Source organism: Artibeus jamaicensis, unplaced genomic scaffold, assembly GCF_021234435.1.
Source record: "Artibeus jamaicensis isolate MK-2021 breed Jamaican fruit bat unplaced genomic scaffold, CSHL_Jam_final scaffold_537, whole genome shotgun sequence".
NCBI lineage: Eukaryota > Metazoa > Chordata > Mammalia > Chiroptera > Phyllostomidae > Artibeus > Artibeus jamaicensis.
Window position 1 is genome coordinate 372,256 of NW_026522047.1, and position 22,277 is coordinate 394,532.

Genomic DNA, 22,277 nt, shown 5'->3' on the forward strand with positions numbered 1-22,277 from the left:
TCATTTGGAGGAAAATTCAGGAGAGGTTCCCAGGGAGGTGCGAGGGGCACTCGGGGAGGCCCAGCGGGGCATCCTGCCCTCCCGTGGGGACCTGGGGACTTGGGGGTTTGGGCAGCAGCCTCTCAGAAAGGATTTCTGTGGAGGGCAGGGCCCTGCTGCTGGGCCGGGGGCACCCCTTATCTTTGATTTGATTCGCTTGCCTTGGAAATGCTTATCTGGGCAGTGGCCTTGGCTCCCCCCCAGGCGATAACAGGTTTACCCGGCCTGATCTCCCTCTCTCCGTTCCGGAGACCCTTCAGTGTCACCCCACTCCCTGAAACCTATTGCGGCCAGACTGACGGCTCTTTTTCCCAAGTGCCTTGGTTCATGTTGCCCTTGTTTGACGAGGGACGACGGCCCAGGAGCAGACTTGGCCGAGACGGAGCAGGGCCAACGTCATGGGGAGAAGCGGCCCCAGACAGCTCGGAGGGCGGGGGCGGCGCCCAGGGCTCGTTTACCCGGCAGGCCACCCCTGGGTGACCACCAGGGAGGATGAGGGCTGCCGATGCTGCCCGCATGCCCGTCAGCGGGGGGCTTGTCCCCACGTCGTGGCGCGGGGGTGTCCTGCAGGCGCCGTGAGGAGGAGGTACCCTGGAGGCCTCCGTAGAGGCAGCGTCCGCAGCACACGCGTTTCTTCCCCGGGGGGCAGTGCCCAAGGCCGACGGGAGGGGCCTGCGGAGACTGGTCCCAGCACGGTGCCTGGCCCATGCTGAGGGCCTTCACCGCCGCCGCTCTCCGTGGCCCCCGGTGGGAAGCTGGCTGGTGGACGCCCAGCGTGACCTCCCTCGGCCTTCTCACAGTTTCCCCGTCCCACCCCCCAGGTGGCCTGTGTCCCCATAGTCACCAGACGTGGCCACGAGTCCAGAAAGACTAGAGCTGCCAGGAGCCCTGTTGTGGCTGGGCCACTGGGCAGAGGCCACGAGGAAACCGAGTTCTCGCCTGTCCGAGAAGCGCCCCTCGGACGCCCTGCCCCCAGAGAGACGGCTCCTGCCTGGACAGGTCTGGCCGGGCACACCGCAGTCACGTCCGCAGGGGCAGGCTGGGTGAGCGCGCCCCCACACAGGAGGCACATCCCGCACACACAGACACGTATGTTCACAGACGAGGCTCCGGGAAGCCGCAGTAGGAAGCTACAGCGTGGTAACCTTTAGGGAAGGAAACTGAGGGACTAGGGCCTGGGGGGGGCCAGCCTGACCTCCCCCTGCACCCCCTTTGGGGCTCTGCACGCCGAGCCCGCTGAGCTGTTTTTCGGCACATTTGTGTGCACAGGGGGCAGTGTGCCGCAGAGCAGGCGTGCCCGCGCCATGGGGCTCTGGCTCACGTCACTCCTGGGAGCAGGGGCCGGGCCGGCGCAGAGAGCTTTCGGACGGAGAGGCCGAGTGAAGTGAGAGCAGGCCCCGTGGGAAGGGGGGGCCCCACCCCCACCCCCACCCCCACCCTCACCCCCACCCGCAGATCAGCGGGGCTCTGCTGGGAGATCTTCATTTCAGGGAATCTTCGGTTCTGTGCAATGCAACAGCAACAATGCAATGTGTGTCTCCGTCGACCTGCCTGATGCCTCGTGTGGGCTTAAATATATCGTAGCACAAACTCACGTTTCCGACTCTTGTGTTTCGGGTCTAACTCAGTCCCCATTCTACACCCGTCCTTCCTTCTGCCAAACCTCTGCTGGGGGGGGGGGGGGCTGAGGGCCCCTGGGTTTTCTGGGGGGAGTGACGTGGCGTCGACCTAGGAGGGGATGGAAGGGATGATGAGGCTGGTGACCCACTGGGGCCAGGCCTGTACCCAGCCTCTCCGGGGGCTGTGCCCTGGGCACTGCCACCCCCCACCCGGGCATGACGGGGTGGCCTGGACAGGCCGCTGCCTGAGAGACGGGGCGGGAAGCAGCCGGCCGCGCGGCCCCAGAAGCGAGGCCTGGAAAAACTCCGCAGCTGGGGCCGGCACAAAGGGCTGTTCAGACCCTGCGGCCAAGGTGCCCAGCGCGCTTTTTTTTTTGACAGCCATCAGGGTGACAGGCCTTTCCAAAGGCCAGCAGCTGGCGAGCGCTTCCAGGAAGCTGGTCTGGCACCAGGCTGGGCTGGAGCAACCTGCAGCGAGTTAGCTTCAGAAGGAAGAGTCGTCAGGAAAAGTCTGAGGTTCAACAAACTTTCTGAATTATTTTGCAGAACGTTCTGGCGTCCGAATTCAGAGGCGCATTTGGCTGAGGCTGCTCTGAGCCCGGCCTGTTTCAAAGGCCACGCAGTCCCGCACCTTCTGATACCTTCCCTCCAGGTCTTTGTCTGAGCCCCTCAGGACAGGCCTCCTGAGGTCCATCCCGGGCCGGGGACACCGGAGCTGCAGCCTCCCACGTCTCATTAAACCCGTGCTCTCACGGCCCCGCCCTCGGCTGCGTGCACGCGTGTGCACACAGGCGCCCACGCGCCCACACCTTCCCCGGGCAGGAAGCTGCCCTGTGCCAAGAGCGAATGGAATTCAGATCTCCGGAAGGTGTCCTTGGCCTCCAGCTCGACAGCCGTGCGCCGAAGAAAGGCCCTAGTGTGTGTGTCGGGGGCCGAGCGAGCGGGGCCTCCGTCTCCGCGCCCGCCTCTCTGGGCCCCAAGGAAAACCCACCTCGAGCTGCACTCCCCTCAGCCACACCCGCCCCAGCGCATTCCTTCCCTTCCTGAGCCCAGGCTGGGGGGCCGGAGAACCAGCTTCCACACCTCCCGCCCCGGCAGCAGGGAGACCTAGGCCAGGCCCTCGCGGGGCCGTGGGCTAGCACAGCCCAGGGGCCTCGCCCCTGGCCCGGAGCGGCTGGAACTGCCCTCAGGCCCGGCCCCCTGCTTGGGGCCTCCTCTTACCTATGGAAAGACGGAGCCTTGTGCTGCCTGCTAAGCAGGCCCCGGGTCTGAGCCCACGGCAGGAAAGTTCCCCTTCTCATCTGCCCTGTGCCCTCCGTGCTGCTGAGGAACCCTTCCCGCACTTGTGGGTCCCACACACTAGCAGGAAGGACTGCCTCCCCACCTCCTCCCAGCCCCAGGGTCCTGTGTTGCTGTGGTTTAAACATTCACAGGCCTGGTCAGCGAGACAAGTCCGTGACCAGCCACACACAGTGGACAGGCCGGTCACGCTTAGCTTCCCTGTGGCCCCAGTCATTGGGACGCTGCACCTGGGAGTTAGCCTTGGTGCCGCCCCCACCTCGTGGGTGCCACCGGCCAGTCCCAGCCCTTCTGTGAGCAAGGGAAGCGACCAGTGGGTGCTCTCTGAGGGCCCCACCAAGGACAGGAGTCATGCGTCTCAGCCGGCACACCGCCCTCCCGAGCCTGGCACAGACGCGCCTGCAGCCGGGGCTCTGGGTGCTATAGGACACCAGCCTTTCCTAGCACCGCCGGTCAGCAAGTGAGCACCGCCAACACGTTCGGGCCGGCGCCCCCCGGCACAGAGCTGCGCTGCCACCTCCCCCAGCCACGGCTCGTGGCCTGCTCTGCTGGACGCCTGGGGTCCCCCTCAGCAGGGGGGCCCACAGAGACGAGAGCAAACGGCAGGCGCCCACGGGGGCCCTGGGACCACCTCCGGACACGGTCCTCTGGCTGCTGCTTCCCCCGGAAGCAGGGCGCTGGGTGCCAGGCGGCCCCTGCACCTGCAGCCAGCCCTGCCTCCAGCCCGTCCTGAGACCCGGGGCCCTTGGGCCTCTGGGTTCACCTCATTAAGGACAACACCTGGTGGCCAGGTACGGTGACCCCGTCTGTAGGCCACGGAAACTTGTGGTTGGCGGTTTCAGAAGCTCTTAGGCCAAGTAAGGGATGTCCCCACAGCGCCCCCACCCACAAGGTGCCATTTCACACCAGCTAACGTGCAGCAGACACTGGGCTGAACTGGGCTCACAGCCGGTCGCCTGGCCTGTGAGATGCACACCCCAGGGTCTAGGAGCCCGCCTGAGGCTCCGGGAGGTGCGGCGACTGGCCCAGCGTCCCACAGGCCGGAGGAAGCCCCCAGGATGCCAGCGTCCCCTGGCTGGCAGTGTCCGGGGCTTGATGAACTCGTAGCCGCAGCTGACGAGGAATGGCCCTCGGACGAGGCGCTTGTAACTGTGGCACTGGAGGTGCAGACACTGGGGGAGACGTGAAAGGGGGCTGATGGGCGCGGGAAGCCTTGGGCTGCGGGTCCGCAGACACGGTGTGGTAAGGACGTCTGTCCTCCCGGTGAATGAACGTGGGGACAGACAGTCGGCCCCGCAGAGAGAGCCGAGCCGGCTGCGAGGAGGAACTGCCCGGAGCCTGTGTGACCAGCTGTCAGGACCAAGCACCAAGGTACAGGGACAGCGCAGTGGGACCCCGGCAAGAAAGACGGGAGCACCAGGGCCTGGCTGGGGAGCCGGATTGGGCCCAGGAGCGGCCTCATGCTGACCGGGGCTGGTTTCGCCAGGCTGTGGTGGCCTGAGGTGGGAGCCGACTGCCCCCCCTTTGGTAAAGGGTGCCGAGCGCACTGGACACCTGGGTGTGGGGAGCACACCTCGGCCTCACGTGGGAAGCAGCAGTGGACTCCAGATGGACGCACGGCGCACGTGACTGACAGGCGAGCCAACCGAGCCAGGTGGGAACAGGATCGTGACCTCGGGGCGGCCCATACTGCTTCAATGGGGTGCAGACGGCACGGTCCGAGAGGAGATGTCTGACTGGGAGACGTTTGGTCAGCGGGTCACGCGGAAAGCCAGACCTGCTCACGGGCGGACTCCCTGGAGGGAGGAAGAGCGCAGCCCGCGGCGCGGAGGGCGGGTGGTCTGGAGTACTCTCGGGCGCGTTTCAACGGACGGCTCGTATCGAGAAACAACACACAGGTAGGAAAACAGAACCCAAAACGAACCAGGCGGAAGACGTGGGCACTGGACAGAGGACGATGCCGGACTACGGAACGACGCGGAAAGGGGTTCGGCTGTCGGGTTACTGCGCATTAAAGCCGCCATCGGGTCCCTTGGATACCCACCAACGTGTCTAGAAAGGGAACTTCGGGAAACGTCCCTGTCTCCAGGGAGCTGCCCCAGGAGACAGCTTAGCAGTGTCTGCTGGGCGTCACCGCACCCACACGACGCCCCGGCGGCTCTGCACTGGGCACGTGCTTACTAGAAACGCAGCCTGTACATCTGCTCAGACCTCGCACAGGGTATTCTCAGCGCAAACGGTGATAAGCCCACAGTGGGCACACGCCCCCGTGGTCAGCAACAGTGGAGGGGACAGACCGAGTGTAGCCATTCGCACAGCAGTGTGCCAGTCGGCAGGAGGGAGTGAAGCTGCATCCGGCTGCTCCGAGCCACACCGGGGTCACCCCGGGTGTCGGGGATCAGAAGTGGGAGTCTCTGCTGCCTCACCCGGGTGCCAGTTACACGGCTTCCAGGGGAGCAGACCCCTCGGTCTGGACACTTGGGACTGCCGTGCTCATCCACCAGTGTGTGCCAGCCTCCACGTGACGCGGCGGGGACAGGGCCCTGAGCCCAAGGGCCGGGCTGGCACCTGACAACTGTGCCCCGGGCTCCATCGTGCAGGACGAGCACATGGGGACCCCCAGCCTCCAGAAGCGTCCCTGTGGCCCCAGTGTGACCTGTGTGGTCGCTGTGTCCTCCAGCTACCTCTAGGGCCGGACGGGTGCCTCTCCTGCACACCCAGCACCGCTTGCCCTGGTCTGGGCAGCCGGGCTGGGGGCCGTGGTGATGGGGCCGAGGATGGGGGGGCCTCCTTGCTCCCCTGCTATCTGGACGGCGACCTACTCTCCAGGACGGCGGCGCCAGGCCACCGCGGCATCCTTTTCACGTGCTCAGAGGGGCAGAATGACACTCCCGAAGGCTGGGGGCCACCCGCAGCCTTGCTGGTGCCGGCTGGAAGCCAGCTCCAGGGCATCCTCTTCCCAGCCTGTCTCTTTCCCACCGAGCCATTTTGCCTCGCTTTTAATTCAATTAGAACATGTAATCCCTTCCTGCCCCCCGCCCCCCGTGCATCTCAGACAAGGGTCTGAGCCCAGCCAGGGCCGTGAGGCTCCGACAGGGAGCCAGTGACTCAGGCAGCTCAGCACAGCCTCCCACGGGCCGCCTCGGCACCTTGGCAGACAGGTGGTCGAGGAACACGGGACGCGGGTCTGGGGGGACAAACGGGTTCCGTCTGTTCCTGGCAGGCCCTCTCCCCAGAACGGCCTCTCCGTCCTCTCCCGTCCCACTCTGCGGTGGGGAACAAAGCGGGCAGCGTGTGGAGGGGCAATGTCTGTGTGTCTGTGGGACCCCCGTGTCACTGAGCTGCCCCAGGCAGGCCAGTCCCATCCAGAGGGCGAGGCCCCGGGGCCACGGAGTGGAGCGCGGGGCCGCGCCGACGACGTTTGCCCCCGTTTCCAGGGTGGGCCGGCCCCAGCCTCGCTGACAAATGCAGAATTCAGGAGACATTAGCAGGGATGTGGACGGAGGCCAGGCCACAGCAGCCTCGCTGGGAAGGGGAAACTGGAACGTTCTGGCGCGAGGCTCTGCAGGGTCTGGGAGAGAGTTGGAGACGTGGAAGCTGCAGTTAACACACGCGGGGCCGGTTTTGCTGAGGGATCTGCAGGCTGCCGTGATGGGGCTGCCTCGTTCTCTCCCCCACACAGCAGGACAGGGTGGCTAGGGAACACCGGCCTGGGGGTCGGGGGGGGGGCCCAGGGGCCGAGGCTCCTGGAGGGACCCCTCAGGGAAACTATGTGCCACTGGGCCCAGGGTGGGCCGGGCCTCTCACTCTGCCCACCTTGGGCATCTGCGTGGACTCGATGGGGTGATGGGCGGCTGGGGGAGGGGCTGCACACCGGGGCCCCCAACTCCCCAGACTGCTGGGAGCAGGGTGCCCGGGCCACGCCCACACGGCCCCCGGCCCTGCCTGCGGCTCCACCGCACGGAGGCCCCCCTTCCCAATTGCCCTGGCTGGCCCTGCCCGGGGCTGCGTCTGGGTGGGGTCGGGAGCAGGACTTCTGAGCTGGTCCTGGCTGGGGCTTTGGGTGCTGGGGTGGGACAAGCCGAGGGTCCCCAGACCCGTACTGATAGCTCTGGGCGCTCGGGGCCTAGAGAGCCGGAGGGGGACATGCTGCCTGAGCCACTCAGGCGAGGGGGTGACAAGGGGGTTTCAGACAGGGTGTCCCAGGTGAGGTGTGGGGACACACACTGGGTGGCTGTCCCCTCACACTGTCCTGTGTGTGACCTTTGAGGGGGGGGGAAGCTTGGGCACTGGCCCCAGCTCTTGCCCAGGCGCAGGGCTCCCCTCTCGTGCAGTAGGCGGGGGGGGGGGGGGGCATCCCTGCCTGGTACTTGCGCCGGGGCCCCGCAAGGCCTCGCGTAGGGGAGGGTCTGCTGGGAAGGTGTGGGCAGAGCTCGCCGATGGTGCGTGGGCGATTCAAGCCACCCTGTCCCCTCGTTCCACTGGACCCCAGCTGCCACTCGCCGGCCACCCCTAGTCTGCGCCGGGCTTGGTTGCTGAGCTCAGGGGCCCCCACCCCTTGCTGCACTGAAGGCCAGCAGGCCCTGGAAAGGGGAGCTTCTTCCAGCCCCAGGGACCATCCCGTAATCATGGCTGTGGTGACCTCACCTCCCTGGGGCCCTTCGGGTGGGGAGAGCTTGAGATGGAAACAAAATGTGTCTTTCTTTATGCTTTTAATTTGAATTCTGGAACCAGCCCAACGTGGTGATACATTTAACATCAGTAACGTGCCGGAGAAAAGCAGATCTGTTTCTCAGTAACCCCCTCCCTGCCGCTCTGCCCCCTGTGCACCCCTGTCCCTCCAACGCGGCAGGGGGAGGGGCACACGCCCCTTCCCAGGGCTGGGGGCACGGGGCTGGGTTGTCTGTGGGGCCTGATTGTGCCTGGGCAGCTGGAGCCGGGTCTCGGAGGGGGCGTGACCCCAGGCTGGCTGGGTGGGAGGGGAAGGGACGCGGTACCAGTGGGGGCTCGAAGGCCAGGCCCGAGTAAACGCCACGTCTGCCACCGCCATCTCCACCTGGCCAGCAGCCCTGGGGGTGCAGAGGTTCTGAGGCCCCAACACCTTCCATGCTCAAGGGCGGGAGCTCCGACTACCAGGGACACGGCACGCAGACCCCTGCCCTGTGGGCCTTGACTTGGCCTTGACTGGACTTGTGCAGTGTCTCGTGGTGGCCACTCCATGCACACCTCGTCCCCGCCCCCACTGCAGCCCCCGACCCGGAGTGCCGCACCTGGGCGCCGTCCCCCCCTGCTTCGGAACCGGCCTGCGCTACAGAAGCCTTCTCGGGGCGGGTGGGAATCTCGGTCCAGCCAGGGCAGGAGAGGGTCCCCCCAACCTGTGGGCCGCACCGCAGGACTCGGGCTGCGGAGGCCCACAGCGGGCAGAGCAACTGCGGCTGGTTGCTGGACAGTCTCCGTCTGCGAGAAGGGGCAGGAGAATGCCAGGCCGGACCGTGCGGCGGTGCTGGCTGAGACGCCCCCGCTCCCTGAGCAGGTGGCAGTGCCGGTGGCGCCGGCGGACCACTCTCGCCTTAGAGGGGGTGCCTGTGGGCGACCTCCGCCCCTAGTCTGCCACCACCGTACCCCCAGCTTCCCTGTGAGGCCCGACTGCTGGGCTGAACGGACCGGAGTGGGGTGGGGGTGGCGGCGACAGCCCTGTCTTCCCAGGCAGCGACCCCCGCGTGCACTGCCGAGAGCAGAGGACAGTCGCTCTGACAGGTAGACCCCCTGGGGTGTCCGGGCAGGCTCTGCCGTGGTGCACACACCTCTGGCCGTGAAGCGCGGACTTACCACTGTGAGATTCTCATGCCCCAGACTCGGTGCTCTGTCTCCGGGCGCCGGCCCGCACCTGCCCAGCCGGCCAGGCTCGCTCGGTGGCCCCGCCTCCGCTCCCACCCAGTCGTCCCACCCGCCGCTCAGTTACCACGCTGGGCATGAGCCTGGGGGGCAGAGCCCTGTTCCCAGGCCGGGCCCAGAAATTCGTTTCAGTCCCGGGGCCGCGGGGCCCCGTTGCCCTGCCTCCCAGCGCCCCGGCCTGTGAGCACGTGGCCTCCCTGTGGGCACAGGGGCCTGGGACGTGGCTGGTGGGTCCTGTGGGTCAGCATCCCCTGCCCCCCCCATCACAATGAGAAGCCCTTCCGGCCACCCGACTGGTGTGCGCTGGCCCCAGTGGCCAAGATAGCACGGCCATAGGCCTCGGGCCTTGCCCTGCCCGGCGCCCCCAAGTCGGGGCATCCTCAGGCCACAGGGCAGGTGGTGGTGCCGGCAGGAGACTGCAAGGGCTGAGGACGCATAGGCTTCGCCAGGGAGCCGCGGGTGGACGGGGCCAGAGCAGGCCGTGATGGGGAGGATAGGCCTGTGCCCTAGGCCAGCTGTGCCTTGGGACAGGCCGACTGGGAGATGTGGAAAATCGGCCATTTCCTCCACCTGAAGGAACCCCAAGGACAGCCGGCAACTGGCGGGCACACTCGGCGTCTGCCCGGGGCTTGGCCAGGCTGCACAGGGCAGCGCTCAAACACACAGCCGTCTCTTTTTGGGGAGCAGAGGGAATGAGAGGGGAGCAAACGACCTTCTCAGACGCTCAACGCACGAAAAGAGGGGGACGTGGTCAGTGTGGTTTCCATGAGTCGGTGGGGGGGTCATGTTCTCCAGCGGGCGGGAGACGCCCCTGCCCTCCTCCCGCCTGGTGCCGCCTGGACACTGGGGCTGGCCCCTGGTAGCCAGTGGCCCCAGGGTGCTGGGAACAAGCGGCCAGCGGTGGCACTGGGTGCGCAGGCCTGAGCCCCAGCCTAGCCCTGCAGCAGTGACGTGGAGCCCGCGCCCCGCCACCCCCAGGCTGCCCCCGGCAGGCAGCGGCACTCACTGTGACACATGGGTGATCGGGGTCAGCAGCGTCTCCCCCTCGAGGTCCAGGTCCTCCATGAAGCTGTTGGTCCTCACGAAGCGCGTGGGGCTCACGTCCAGCAGCGCGGGGCTTCTCCTCACTGCGGGAGGGGGCGGGGGCAGGTTAGCCTCTGCGGACGGCGGTGGCCAGAGGGGTCAAGGGCCCCAGCGCTGGGCTGCAGTGCCCGTCCCAACGCGCCCCCCCAGTGCGGGACAGAGCTTCCCCCGGGGCCTTCCCGCAAGTGGACAAGAGACACACAGAGTGCAGAGCGGGGACTGTGTCAGGGTGACCCCCACGTGCCAGAGGCTTCCTGTAGCCAAGGGGCAGGTAAGGGTCAGCGATGCCCCTCAGACTGTGGGAGGGGCCTCTTGACCTGTTTGGGCCAAGAACAAAGCCCAGACAAGTGCAGTCCGGTGGGAGATGCTGCCCCCACGCCCACCACGCCCACCACGCTCTGTTCTCACGCTGGCCATGGGCTGGTGGTGTGTCACTGCACACCCGGGGTGGTGGGGCTCCTGTCCACGGGACTGGCATGCCCAGGAGCGAGGGCCTGCCCCAGAGCTCCTGGCTGCTCTCGGGCCAAGGCGCCGTGTCGACCACCCACACTTTGAGGAAGGCATCGCGACCACCCGTTCAGATCCCCAGGCCGGCTCCCGGCAACCCCACCCACGGGCCCAGGGCCCCTCGATGTTCTGTCTAGTCTCACTGGGTTTTTCAGTGTTTTTATTGAAAAAGAATGAAGTCCTCCTGATAAAAAGGCGACACGTGCGAGGGTCTTCCTCCTCCGAGGATGCGAGCACTGGGCGCCGCCTGTCCCAGGCCTGTGCGCGGCCCGTCCGGGCAGCCGACGCCAGGCGCGGCTGGCCGCCTCCATACACGGGGCAGTTCCGTTCCTGCCCTGCAGCGCTCGTCCACCGTGCTTTTCTGTGGGGACCCCGGAGTCGTGCTTGGTCACGGTCCCTGGGTGAGCTCTGCCACCGGGACTGCAGCGCCCACGTTTGATGGATGTGCGGGCTTCGTCAGCGTGAAGCCGCCGCTGTGAGACAGCAGTGGGCTGCCCAGGGTTAGGGACGCCGCCTGAGGTAGGGCAGCCGGCCGGGCTGGGGCAGGGGCAGGGTGCTTCCTCCGTTGCTCTCGTGTCTGTCCCTGGGCTGTTTCTCTAGAAGTTGTAACGGTTCGAACCCCGCCCGCTGTGTGGGCTGGTGCTGGTGGCTGCACGTCCACTCCCGGCGCCGTGGAAGACGGGTGCCGTGTGCCCTGCCGTGCCAAGTGCCTTCTGTGGCTCGGAGGCCGTTTGGATTTCGTGCGGAATCACCTGTTCTTATCCCTTGTGCGACTGTGCTCACATTGTAGGGATTGTTTATTTTGGGTTGGCCAAAGAGTTTGCGTAGTTTTTTTCCCATAAAACACGACACGTTTTTCATTTCTCCAATAACTTTGATTTGGGTACTTGAGTACGTCGGCCGCTCCCAGTTAACGCCTCGGTTGGATCGCCGCCCATCCGACCGGGGAGCGTCGTCCAGCGAGAGACCTCCGGTTCGAAACGGCGCAACCTCTTCCGGCTGTGCGATCCCTCACGGCACAGATCTTTGTGGTTCAGTGGCGTTCTTACCTTTCCTGAAACAATAAAGCATTAACACGCCAGAGATGGTGCATGTCATCTTCCTACTTCAGCATTAAATGGCTGCACAAAAATCCTCCCATTCCGATTTCTAAAGGCGCACAGCGCCGTGGCAGCCGCCACGATACAGTCCAGCAGAATCGTCTTGAGTGAGGTTTCAGACAGCTGAGCGCTCACTGAAGCCTCGAGTGGGAAAAAACCAGCGAGCTTTCTGGCCAACTCAATACACGTGTGTTAGAAAATACGAGGCTTCCATAGTCTGAGGCACCGACACCTTCCTCAGTATCTCTTTGGTGGCTCGACCCTAATTATGGTGGTTTGTAGTCCTAGAAAGCGTTCTGTGGTTTTAAAATGGTGTGCCTTTTGCTTCTTGAACTAGGTTTTCCCACCCCAAAGCAAGGCAACTATCTCCTAAATGTACTGGTAATTTAAATGTGTATGTGTGTAAATCTTACTCTTAACGCTTATACCTAACACTCGGAAGAGCAGTGATCAGAACGTGGAAATGTAAAAGGTGTTGCGTACGTGTTACTGAAAACCACGGTGAAACGCGCCCCTTGGCATTTCTGCCAGGAAGCCTAGGAGGACACCTCTGCACCTTGTACTTGGCATTCGGCTTTGAACTGTGACACAAGAAGCTGGATCTGTGAGTGGGGGAAACAGTGACGAGTTGGAATTTATCTGAAATAAACCTCGGACTTGGAGACAGTGCTCACACGTCACGCACCTGGCCAGAAACTAGTGTCCAGGACACACACACGGACTCTCACAGTTGGACAAGCGAGCGGACGCCCTGCGTTACGGAGCGGGTCACAGAGAAACACGCGTGAGACGCCTGTGTTCAGCAGCGCCGGCAGCTGTCAGGAGAATGTAGGCTGAACCCACAGCGAGCCGCCACGACGCTCCAGCGGCACGGCTGAGGTCTGGGGACGGCCGTTCTGGGTATCTCGGGGGAAACCCGGAGCCTGACCTCTCGCCTCCTGGAAGGAAAAGACAGCACCAAGGCCCGATAACAGCACCGAGCACGAGGACCTGGGCCGGCCGGAACCCCCGGCCCGCGGTGGGGGCCTGCAGCGGGGCCTTTCCAAGGTCAGCGCGTGCGCACATCACACACGTCGGCGGTCCCTCTCGCACATGTTTGCCCCAGTGGGTCGGGATCTGCGCTCACAGGAGCCTCGCACATGCACGTGTGTGTAGCAGCTTCGCTCGCAACTGCCAGAGCCTGGGGACGGCCGCAGAGTGCTTCAGGGGGTGACCAGCGGCACCTGCGTCCCATGGCCCCCACTCGGCAGGCAGAAGTAAGGGACGAAGGACCTGCAGCCACAGGGAGGGGTCTCGCACGCGACTCCTTCCGTGGTGAGAGAAGCCGGATGCAGAAGCCTACGTGCTGGGACTCCGTTTGTGTGGCATTCGGGAAAAGGAGAAACTAGAGGGTGCGGAACAGATCTCGGCTGCTGGTGTCCAGGGAGGGCTTGCTGGCCTCGGAAGGGTCACCCGAGGGGATTTTCAGGGCTGTGGGCTTCCTCTGCACGGTGCCGTGGTGGTGGGCTCATTACATTTGTCAAAACGCGAGAACCATACCTTTCCAAGAGTGGATTTGACTGCATGTACCCTTAAAAGAAGCCCCCCAGCCTGCTGGCAGATACCGGGCTGGGGAGCGAGCGGTGGCAGGTGGATTCTGTGTTGTGTGTTTCTGACCCAGCAGTGGCAGGAAAGGGGAGGCAGAGCCGGCCCACGAAGCTCTGGGAAGCCCCCTCTGCCCCGGACGCGGAACGGCTGCAGTGGACGGCGGCGCAGCGGGGACCGCAGGGCCTGCCGCTGAGTGTGTGTCCCACAGGGGCCTGCGTGAGCTCTGGGGTCGGATGCTGAACCAGCAGCAGACGATGCCGCATGGTTCCTCGCTGCCGGAGAAAACCACGGACAAATGGCGGGGGTGAGGGTGCAGGCCAGACCGGGGTCGGAAACATCAGCATGAACTCACGTGTAGCTCAATGTGGACATGTGCGCACCTGGGTCACATACATGCACCAGCCCTGTCTGCTGAGGGGGCCCCAGAGACGGCTACAGCCCCGGAGCCACACCCGGGGCCCGGATTTGGGCTTCTGACCACCACTCGGCCTCCAGCGGGAGGACCGGGGAGCTCGGGCCAAAGGGGGGATTCCTGGGCCCTGGGCAGGGACCCTGCGAGATGGGCCTGAAGGGCTGTCTAGCGGTAGAAGGAAGAAAATGCTCGGGACGGAAGGGGTGAGGGCGTGGCCCGAAGACTCAGGAGTTACTGCAAGTGGCCCGTAAACTCAGGACCTGATTTGAGCAAAATGAATAGTATTACAGCTAAAGAACCACCGAGTCCACGCTGATGCCAGGGAAGACGCAGCTGGAGGAGAGAGACACCTTCTGCACCCAGGGCTCGGAGTAAAAAGTGTGAGGGACTCAGGAGACAGGGAACTGCCCTCCGACCGCCCCACGGCCATGGCAGCCGCAAAGGCCCCAGAGGGATGCTGGCATCCGCAGGCGGAACTTGATGGAGAAACGCCCAGGTGCGTCCCCTCGAATGCGCGTGCGCTGTGGCTGTGGCTTTGACGTCTGGTCCCCCCAGTTTTCTGACACTCCCTCCCGGGCAGAGCCTGGCCCGGCCCTGGAGCATGGATGGGGCGCCAGACTTGGTCTGAGGACTGCACTGTGCGCACAGGCCTGGCGACGCCGTCCTGACCGAGCGAGTCAAGGCTGCTGCCGCCGCCAGAGAGATGCCCTGTTGCTGTCACCTGCCCTGGTGGGACACATGAGACAAGCACCTCAGGTCTGTGGCATTCTTTCTCCAAACCCTCCTGCCAGTCCCCCTCCCCACAAGGAGACCACGCAGCCACCGAGGGACCCAGAGTGTCCAGGCCACGAAGACCAGGGCGGAGCTGCTGCCCCAGACCTGAGGACGCCGAGTCGGCCTGCGACTCACATGCAGCGAGGCTGCCAGGACATGGGGGACGCAGAATGAAGGGGAGCGAGCTGCGCTGCCACACGTGTCCCCTGGCCCGTGGTTCTGCGCGAAGTGACTGTCGGGGGAGCCAGCATGGGAGATGGGGACATGCGGCGCTGTCTCTGCCTGTGGGACGGGGAGCACCTTCCGTGCCCGAGGCCCCGTGAGAACTCAAGTTGAAGTGGCGGGACCCGCGGAGCCCATGAAGGAGATGCAGACGGGGGAACATGCTCTGTCCTCACCAGCAGACCCCGCAGTGACAAGGGCCCTCCCAACCCAGTGAAAACCTGGGGTTTGCCCTGGGGGCCTCGGCCTGGCGGCCCTGAATCAGGCCTGGAAGTGCAGAAGGACAAGCCCCCATTCTGCCCCGAAAGCAACTGAGCCGGACACTCACGCAGCGGCACTCGGGACGGGGTGGAGCTGTCGAAGAGACAGGCGTGTGGCGGGGGCTCGCGCAGGGCTGAGTGTGAACCAGCCCCACTCCCAGAGCCTGCGCAGGGTGGGCAGAGAGCTGGCCTCCCACGCGGGGACGGCCTGACCCTCACACCACGCACCCCTCGCGGCTGGCCTCCCAGGCCTGCGCAGAGTGACGGAGCCGTCAGGACTGAACCTGGAGGGAGGTCCCCACGACCTCGGGTCGGAGAGGGTTCGTTGAAGCCTGTGAAGCAGTAAAGGAAAAGGCGGGCGGACTGGGCTGCGCAGAGACAGACATACGCGTCAGCGGCGCCCCGAAGGGCAAACACACAACCGCCCAAAAGCAGTCAGTGCCCACCAAACACAGAACTCAGCCAGAGAGAGAAACGTCAATGGTGAAAAGTGGGCAACAGGCAGGCACGTCCCCGAGGGGCCCTGGTGGCCGGCACACATGGAGAGGTGTCCGCTGGACCAGCCACCAGAGCCGTAGAGAGACTCAGGGAGCCCAGGCCGCGGGGGCGAGGGCAGCGGGAAACCGCACAGACGTGACTCGGTGCCCGCAGAGGCCCAGGGAAGGCCCTCTGCCCCTGACGCCTCGGAGAGCAGCGCGGGCAGGGGACCGGGAGCCTGAAGACGGACCCCAGTCGGGGCTGCAGTCAAGTACCCTGGGCTGTGTTACACAGCTGTCAGGCGGCGGAGCTCAAACCTCGCCCAGGATTCAAATGTTCTCAAGAAAGAAAAAAAAGACAGGAAAAAGAACACAAATACATATTTTTATGTCTGCATCACTTGTACACAGAAGGAAGGAATGATGGAGGGGCTGCTGGGAAGTGAGGCTGTGTCCCAAACATCTGAGTTGACAAGTGCCATCTCGAGCCTGCGGGCCAGGGTGGGCTGCCCGCCCGAGAGAGGCCCCGCCTGGTACATGTCAGCCGGCTGCGGGTGTGGCCCGCACCTGCCAGCCAGGAATGCGTACTGTTGGTGCCACCCTGGGAACGGCCCCTGGGGCCCTGCGGCGGGGGGCGAAGAGAAGGGTGTCACCGGGTGACCGGGTGGCTCTCCCGGACCAGTGGGGGAGGCGCCGCCCTGCCCGGCTCTAATGCGGAGTCTGCCTGCGCCCCCAGTGGCTGGCGGCGGGGACCAGGGCCACATTGCCCTTCACCGTTCCCCACCTGTGGTTAGCGCCCGGCCAGGGGCCTTCACTGAGGTGCCAGGAATACAGGGCTGGGGGGATGGTACTGATCCTGGGTAGACACACTGGCAGGTTACCCCCTTCCAGCAAGGGCTTGGGGGCCACTGCTGTGTCCCTGGAGGCTCAGGACGTCACCCCCCCCCCCACACACCTTGAGGGAGTCGAAGGTTGTTGTCTCACAAAGATGGGAAGAGGCAGCCCAGGCCCAGAGCGGGGTGGGCCCACGGCCGCCTGGGGGCAGCTTGTCCCACCACCGGGAACCGGGGAGGGGCCGGAGCCAAGGCCCGGGAACCAGCCAGAGCCCGACCTTCGGGAAAGCAGTGCCCTGCGTGCCCACGACAGCGAAGTCCCCTCTTAGGAGACAGTCCCACGTCTCAGGGCTTCAATTTCCTGGCTGCCTTTGCCCTGTCAAAGCCAGGATCCAGGCCTCCGTTTTTAGGGCAGAACAAAACAGTCGTGTTTTCTAGGAAAAGGGGAGGTCAGGGGTGGCGAGCGCGGCCTCTGGCGCGGCGACTCCCACAGCTGGGGACGCGGGCTGCCAAGTCTCACCCACTCTCCCGAGAGCTGAGGCCGCACGGCCTGGCCGCCTCCTTCCCGGCCAGCGGCCCTGCTCAAGAGGGGCATTTCCATGTTCTTAAACAGACAGACAGACAGACAGACAGATGGGGCCCAGGAAAAAAGACTAGAAGGAAGCGGGCGAACACGTCCCACGTTTCTCCGTGCGAAGACCGGTCTCATCTCCTCCCCTCGCCTGTCTGTGTTTCCTGCCTCGGCCGACTCTTTCCTGCGTCAGGAAACAGTGGTACGTGGAAGTGTCCCCGGCCTGGGCCTCGCCTCCCCCGTTTGCCCCGCAGAGCCCGGCCCGAGTCCCCTCAGTCTCCCCCACGCCCCACCCGCCCGGTCCGGGGCTGCCCTGTTCAGCCACAAACATCGCCGAGCTGCCCCTCCCGGGCCTCCCTCACAGTGAGGCCAGTTCGTCCCCAACCATGGGACACCCAGAAAAAGAACGCCCACGTCCCCCTGCTGCCTCATTTGTGACTGTGCGTCCCAGGAGCCCGGTGGGGTGGCCGCCGTGGCTCCCACTGTGGATGCAGCCAGTGGACGTCTAGGAAGGCCGACAGCAGGGCCGGTGGGGGCAGGCAGACGAGACCGGGACCAGTCCCCCCCTCTGCCCTCTGTGCTTGGGAAGCCCCAGCCCCATCTCCGGGCCTGTCCTGCGCCTTCACCTGGTCCTCCCCTTCTCACGACTGAGATCCTGCCCAAACCCCCAGGTGTAAGCCAAGGGGCCCAGGGAGCCCCCCCAGCGCCCCAGAGACGGTCCTTCCCTAGACGGGCAGGGGCTTCCGTGGGCCTGGCCTCTGGGGCCACACTGGTTCCTCAGCGTGGGGACCCCACCCCCTGTGTCCTTCCAGGGCCAGGCACAGGCGCATTCCCTGGGCCTGGTCACTCCCCAGGAACGAGCAGAAGCTGCCCCTGTCTTTCCCAAGTCAAAGCGCACCCCCGCCCACCCCCCTCCGAAATCCCCTCCATCCTGGCGGATTTGTTAAAGCCCAGCAGATTCTGCACCGTGAAGGGGTCCCCCTTCCCCAGGGCATCCGGACAGCTGTGGCCAGGCCCTGCGTGACATCGCTGAGCCCCGGCCCCGGCCTGTGCCAGCTGCCCAGGCCTGGCCCGAGCCCCCGAGCCACCTGTGTCTGTGCTCAGAGGCGAGGGGTAAGGGACATGGGCAGAAAGTGTGAAGGCCATTCCCACAGCAGCTGCCAGGAGCCGGGCTGAGGCGTGGCGTGAAAATGTATGTGCACAGCCGGCATGCAGTTCCGCCCGGGAAAATACCTTGCTTGAGTGGACACCTGTTGTTTTTGCCTGTCCAGCAGCCAGGCCTGCCTTCTGGGAAAAGCTTCTCGAATTTTCTTAGGGGGCTGCTCTTTCCCACCGTGGGGCAGCAGGACCCAGAAGTAGGTCCCAGAGTCCGGATGGGCCCGACAGAGAGCCTGGTCCCAGACTCCAGAAGAAAGACTGGGTTTGCTGAGCTGGCGGCCATTGTGCCCCGGTGGACAGTGACTGCTCGAGGACACAAGTCACCCAGGGGCTGGTCGGGAGAGGGAGACGAGAGGGGAAGCAGGAGGGGACGGGGCTGTTTGGGGGGGCAGGGGGGAGAGCGCCAGCAAGCGAGGTCATCCCAGCCCCGGGGCCCAGCTGTGGCTGGAACAGCTGGGCCCACATGTGTGAGCCAGAAACCGTCCCCTTTGTGCTGTGCTGGTTTGAGCTGGGCCCCATCGTTTGTCACCGACGGCCTTCAGGAATGCGTGTCACAGGCCCGGGAGCGTGGCCCGAGTCCAAGGGGCTGGGGCCGGGGAGCCAAGCTCACAGAGCAGAGCTGCTCGCACGTCCTGGCCAGGCTCGGGGACACAGGGCAGAGCGCAAACCCGGGGGGCGGGGGTGAGGCCCCCTCTGCAGCAGCCCAGCCCGTGGGAAGGGGCCCTCCAAGGCGGATGGCTGGCTTCCCGCTGTGAGCCGACCCCCACGTCCCCACCCCAAACCCCCGTGAGGCCCCTCCACACCCGGTGTTGGATGAGGCTTGGCGCGAACTTGAGAACATGCTGGGTCTCACGTCCCGTCGAGGGCGTGCAGATCTGATGTGAGCACGCGGGCCCTGCTGATGCAGCAAAACCGGGGGCCACCACAGGCGTCCCGGCCAGTCCCGTGGAGGACACCGGGCCACCTGCGGTCCCAGAGAGAAGGGCACTGCGACCCTCACCCCAGTGCTGCCCTTCAGAGCGGGGCTCAGGGGCTCCCACACAGTCTGAGGGGGCAGGGGATGTCTGTGGGCCCCAGGGTGGGGTGGGGCCGAGCCTCGGGCACCGGGGCCAGGACAGGGTCGCAGGAGCACTCATAGGAAATGGAAGGGGAGCTGCAGAGCCCCCCACTCGAGGCGGACGACCCTCAGGGCCTGCGCTGCAGGAAGTCCCCGCACGGGGCTCCCAGAGCCGGTTCCAGGGGCGGGCTCGGCAGCCGGGGCGGCCCCGGGAAACGTTGATGCACAATGGAATCTGGGCCGAGCGCCTCAGCCGAGCTCACAGGACGTTCCCAAGAAGCCTCTGGAGAGGTGGGGAGGGGTTTCTGGAGGGCTTTGGACTCAGAAAAGAAAAAAAGCAGCCTTGATTTTCAAGGAGAAATTACAGAGGAAGAAAAAAATGTTCTTAATCTAATTAGGAGCGATCCCTTCACCTCCGTTGCAACATGGGGACGCACGCCAGCCTCGCCTCACACAGCAGTCGGAGCCCTCGGTGCGGGACGGGCCTTGGAACGCGGTGCAGATGTGCGAGGAGCGTGTAAGGGGGAAACGGGCTCAGGCCGCCTCCTCGGCATCCGGCTCAGGCCCTGGCTGCCAGACCCAGACATCTGCTCAGCCCCACCCCCCAGGCCCCGAGGGCGCGGGCCTGAGAAACCCGCGCCCCTTCCCAGGCCGCCTCTCAGCCGGGCCAGATCCGGAGCCGAGAGGCCCCCCAAGCCAGGGCCTGGACCCAGAGACACCCCAGAGATGGGGTGGGGGAGGCTTAGCTTCAAGATTATGTTCATAACTGATGTCAGAGTGAATCTATTCAGTCTGTTCCCCCCAGCCCAGCCCTGCTGGCCACAGGAACGCTGCCAGGGCTGGGCTGGGGCGGGGGGGCTCTCGGCTCTGACCCCCTCGCACCCCTTCACGTAAAGACACACGGGTGCCTGTCTGCTGCAGCCCTTCACAGTCCTGTCGGCCTCTTCATGGGCCCAGAGCGAAACCGGTGGGATGTGAGGACCTGAATGATAATCAGGGGACTCGAGGAGACCAGCGGACAGCACAGGCTTCGGAAGGGGTCCGCTCCGCAGATCGAGGGTGGATGGGGGCCAGGGGCACGCTCGCCGGCTGAGACACTGGGACCGGCGTGGGCTGGGCCGCTCAGCAGAAGTTCCTCGCAGGCCCCGCTCTGTGACTGGTACTGGGACACAGGTGAAGCACAGGCTGTCCCTGCTCTCCGGGACACCGGCAGCAGCATTGGGCCCCTCGGGTGCCCACCACCTGCACGTTCCATACGTGCCAAACGCAGCTCGGTGCAAACCTGCCAGACGCCTCCCTGAGCACATCTCTGCCTGCAGGGCGTGCGGCTGCACTAGGGCGGACAGAGTGACACATGGCCCGCCCCCCCGTGCCTGGTGGTGCTGTTCCCTGACGCACCTCCATGGTGGTCATCTGCAGAAGGAGCCCTGTGAACCTGACCTGAGACAGTGAGATGAAGCACCAGGGCCTCTTTGCAGAGGGGAGCAGTGCGGTGCCCTCTCTGTTTACCAGGCTCGCCTGGGCGGCGGTGGGAGGAATAGAGGGAGGTGTGAGCAGAGCGACGAGGAATGGGCAACAGTGCAAACAGGGGAGGGGCTGTGGCCTTGACCAGGGGGGTGGATGGAGAAGTCCAGAAAAAAGCAAAGTCCAGAGAGGGGATGAAACCTGCCGCCCAGTTACCGAGAGGCCCCGCGGAGGTGGCTGAGTGTGGCCAGTCTCCTGCCCAGTTCAGAGTGTCAGCCCACTGCTCCCCCGCCCTTGGGGTCCTACCCTCCCTCTTCTCCCTCAAAAGCATGAACTCAACAAGTGCCTGCAGACACCTGCCCCACTCACACTGTCCCCAACACTGACACACAGGGCATTGGCCTTCTCATTGCCTGCAAGAGGGGACAGGAGCCGGATTACCAACAGCACTACAGCCACTTGTTCCCCCCCCCCCCCCAAGCCTCTGGAAGCGGAGTCCAGAGATGAGGCTTGAGATGCTTGGTAAGAAAAAATAAAGTAAAATTAAAAGCAACAGAAGTGCGTAGGTATACCTCAGAGGACCCTGGTCTTTCAGAGACACTGAAAAAGCCCGTCGGAACCAGCTCTGCCTGAACTGGACAGAGCAGCTGGAGGTTTTCGGGGACCAAGAAACAGATGCCTTCAAAGGGGTAGTGACTGGCAGGATCAAACACTCAAGAGCAGGTGACAGTCACCCGCCCCCCTGCTGCGTGTGCAGGGGAAAGTTGTGACAACTCAACAACTACTGAACTGGGGGCGAGGGGGGGGTCCACTCAGGTATCAGACACCTGGGGATCAAACATGGTCCGTGGAGACACCTGGGCGAAATGAGAGCTGGTGGAGGCCTGGGCCTGGGCCCATGGGTCTCACACATCACAGGGATGGTGGTCAGGACTCGGGGCACAGCCAAGAAGCCCCACAGACTCACCGATGGACAGGGGGCAACACTAGTCTCATGGCACAAACTGCCAGCTCCAGGCACACATGGCGGGTCCCCGTGCCGGGGGTCTGCCCACGGTTCCTCCAGCAATGCAGCCAGAGGCCTCCCAGCACTAGCCTCCCCCCCAGGGAATGGGGGGGGTGATAAATGATTCTGGGCCATCTGATCGACCCCCCAAAAAGGCCTCAAACCACAAGACCAGACGAGATGAGTAGATGCAGGACTGTAGACTTCTGAATTGAATTTGTTGGGGTGACATTAGTTAAGAAATCATACAGTAGTCAGAGGGGGTCCGGTTGGCCACATCCCCGCGGCCCTCTGTGAGAGGGCTTCATTTGACAGAGTCGTCGTGTTGCGTGGGCTCATCTGCCCCGCCCCCACGCATGTGCAGAGCTCACTGAAGCCAGCAAGTGTCTGTGCGGCCATGTTACTACTGACAGAGGTTTAGAATCTTTCAAAGCATTGTGCGTCAGTATTTCAGGGAAGGTAAACATGCACCTGGAACTCAGAAGAGATTTGTGTGCAGTTTATGGAGAAGGTGCTGTGACTGGTCGAATGTGTCAGAAGTCATTTGCAAAGTTTCTCACTGGATGATGCTCCGTGGTTGGGTAGGCCAAAGTCGATAGCGATCAAACTGAGACAGTTGAGAACCACCAACGTCACACCACATGGGACAGAGCCGCCAGACTCCAGTGTCCGAATACAGCCCTCGGAGTCATTTGCACCAGCGAGGTTGTGTTCATTGCTTTGATTTCTGGGTTCACGTAAATAGAAAAAAACCGTGACCATATGTCTGCTTGTGAGTCTCTACCTAAATGTAAGGAAAACATGTTTTTAAGTCAGATTGTGACGGCCAATGAGAATTGGATACTTTGCAACGATGTGGAGCAGAAGAGGTCGTGGGCAGCGAGATGAACCACCACCGACCACAGCGGGGGCCGC

At 64.4% G+C, this 22,277-nt stretch overlaps 1 protein-coding gene across 2 annotated transcripts in view; it reads right to left on the reverse strand.

The window, feature by feature from the left end:
• The window catches only part of KCNQ1 (potassium voltage-gated channel subfamily Q member 1), a 237,163-nt gene that overhangs the window by 122,694 nt on the left and 92,192 nt on the right, over positions 1-22,277 (reverse strand). For both annotated transcript variants that reach the window (XM_053658159.1, XM_037156325.2), the window contains exon 11: positions 9,859-9,979. In XM_053658159.1, the coding sequence (XP_053514134.1) occupies positions 9,859-9,979 (121 nt within the window). The remainder of the gene's footprint in view (positions 1-9,858; positions 9,980-22,277) is intronic.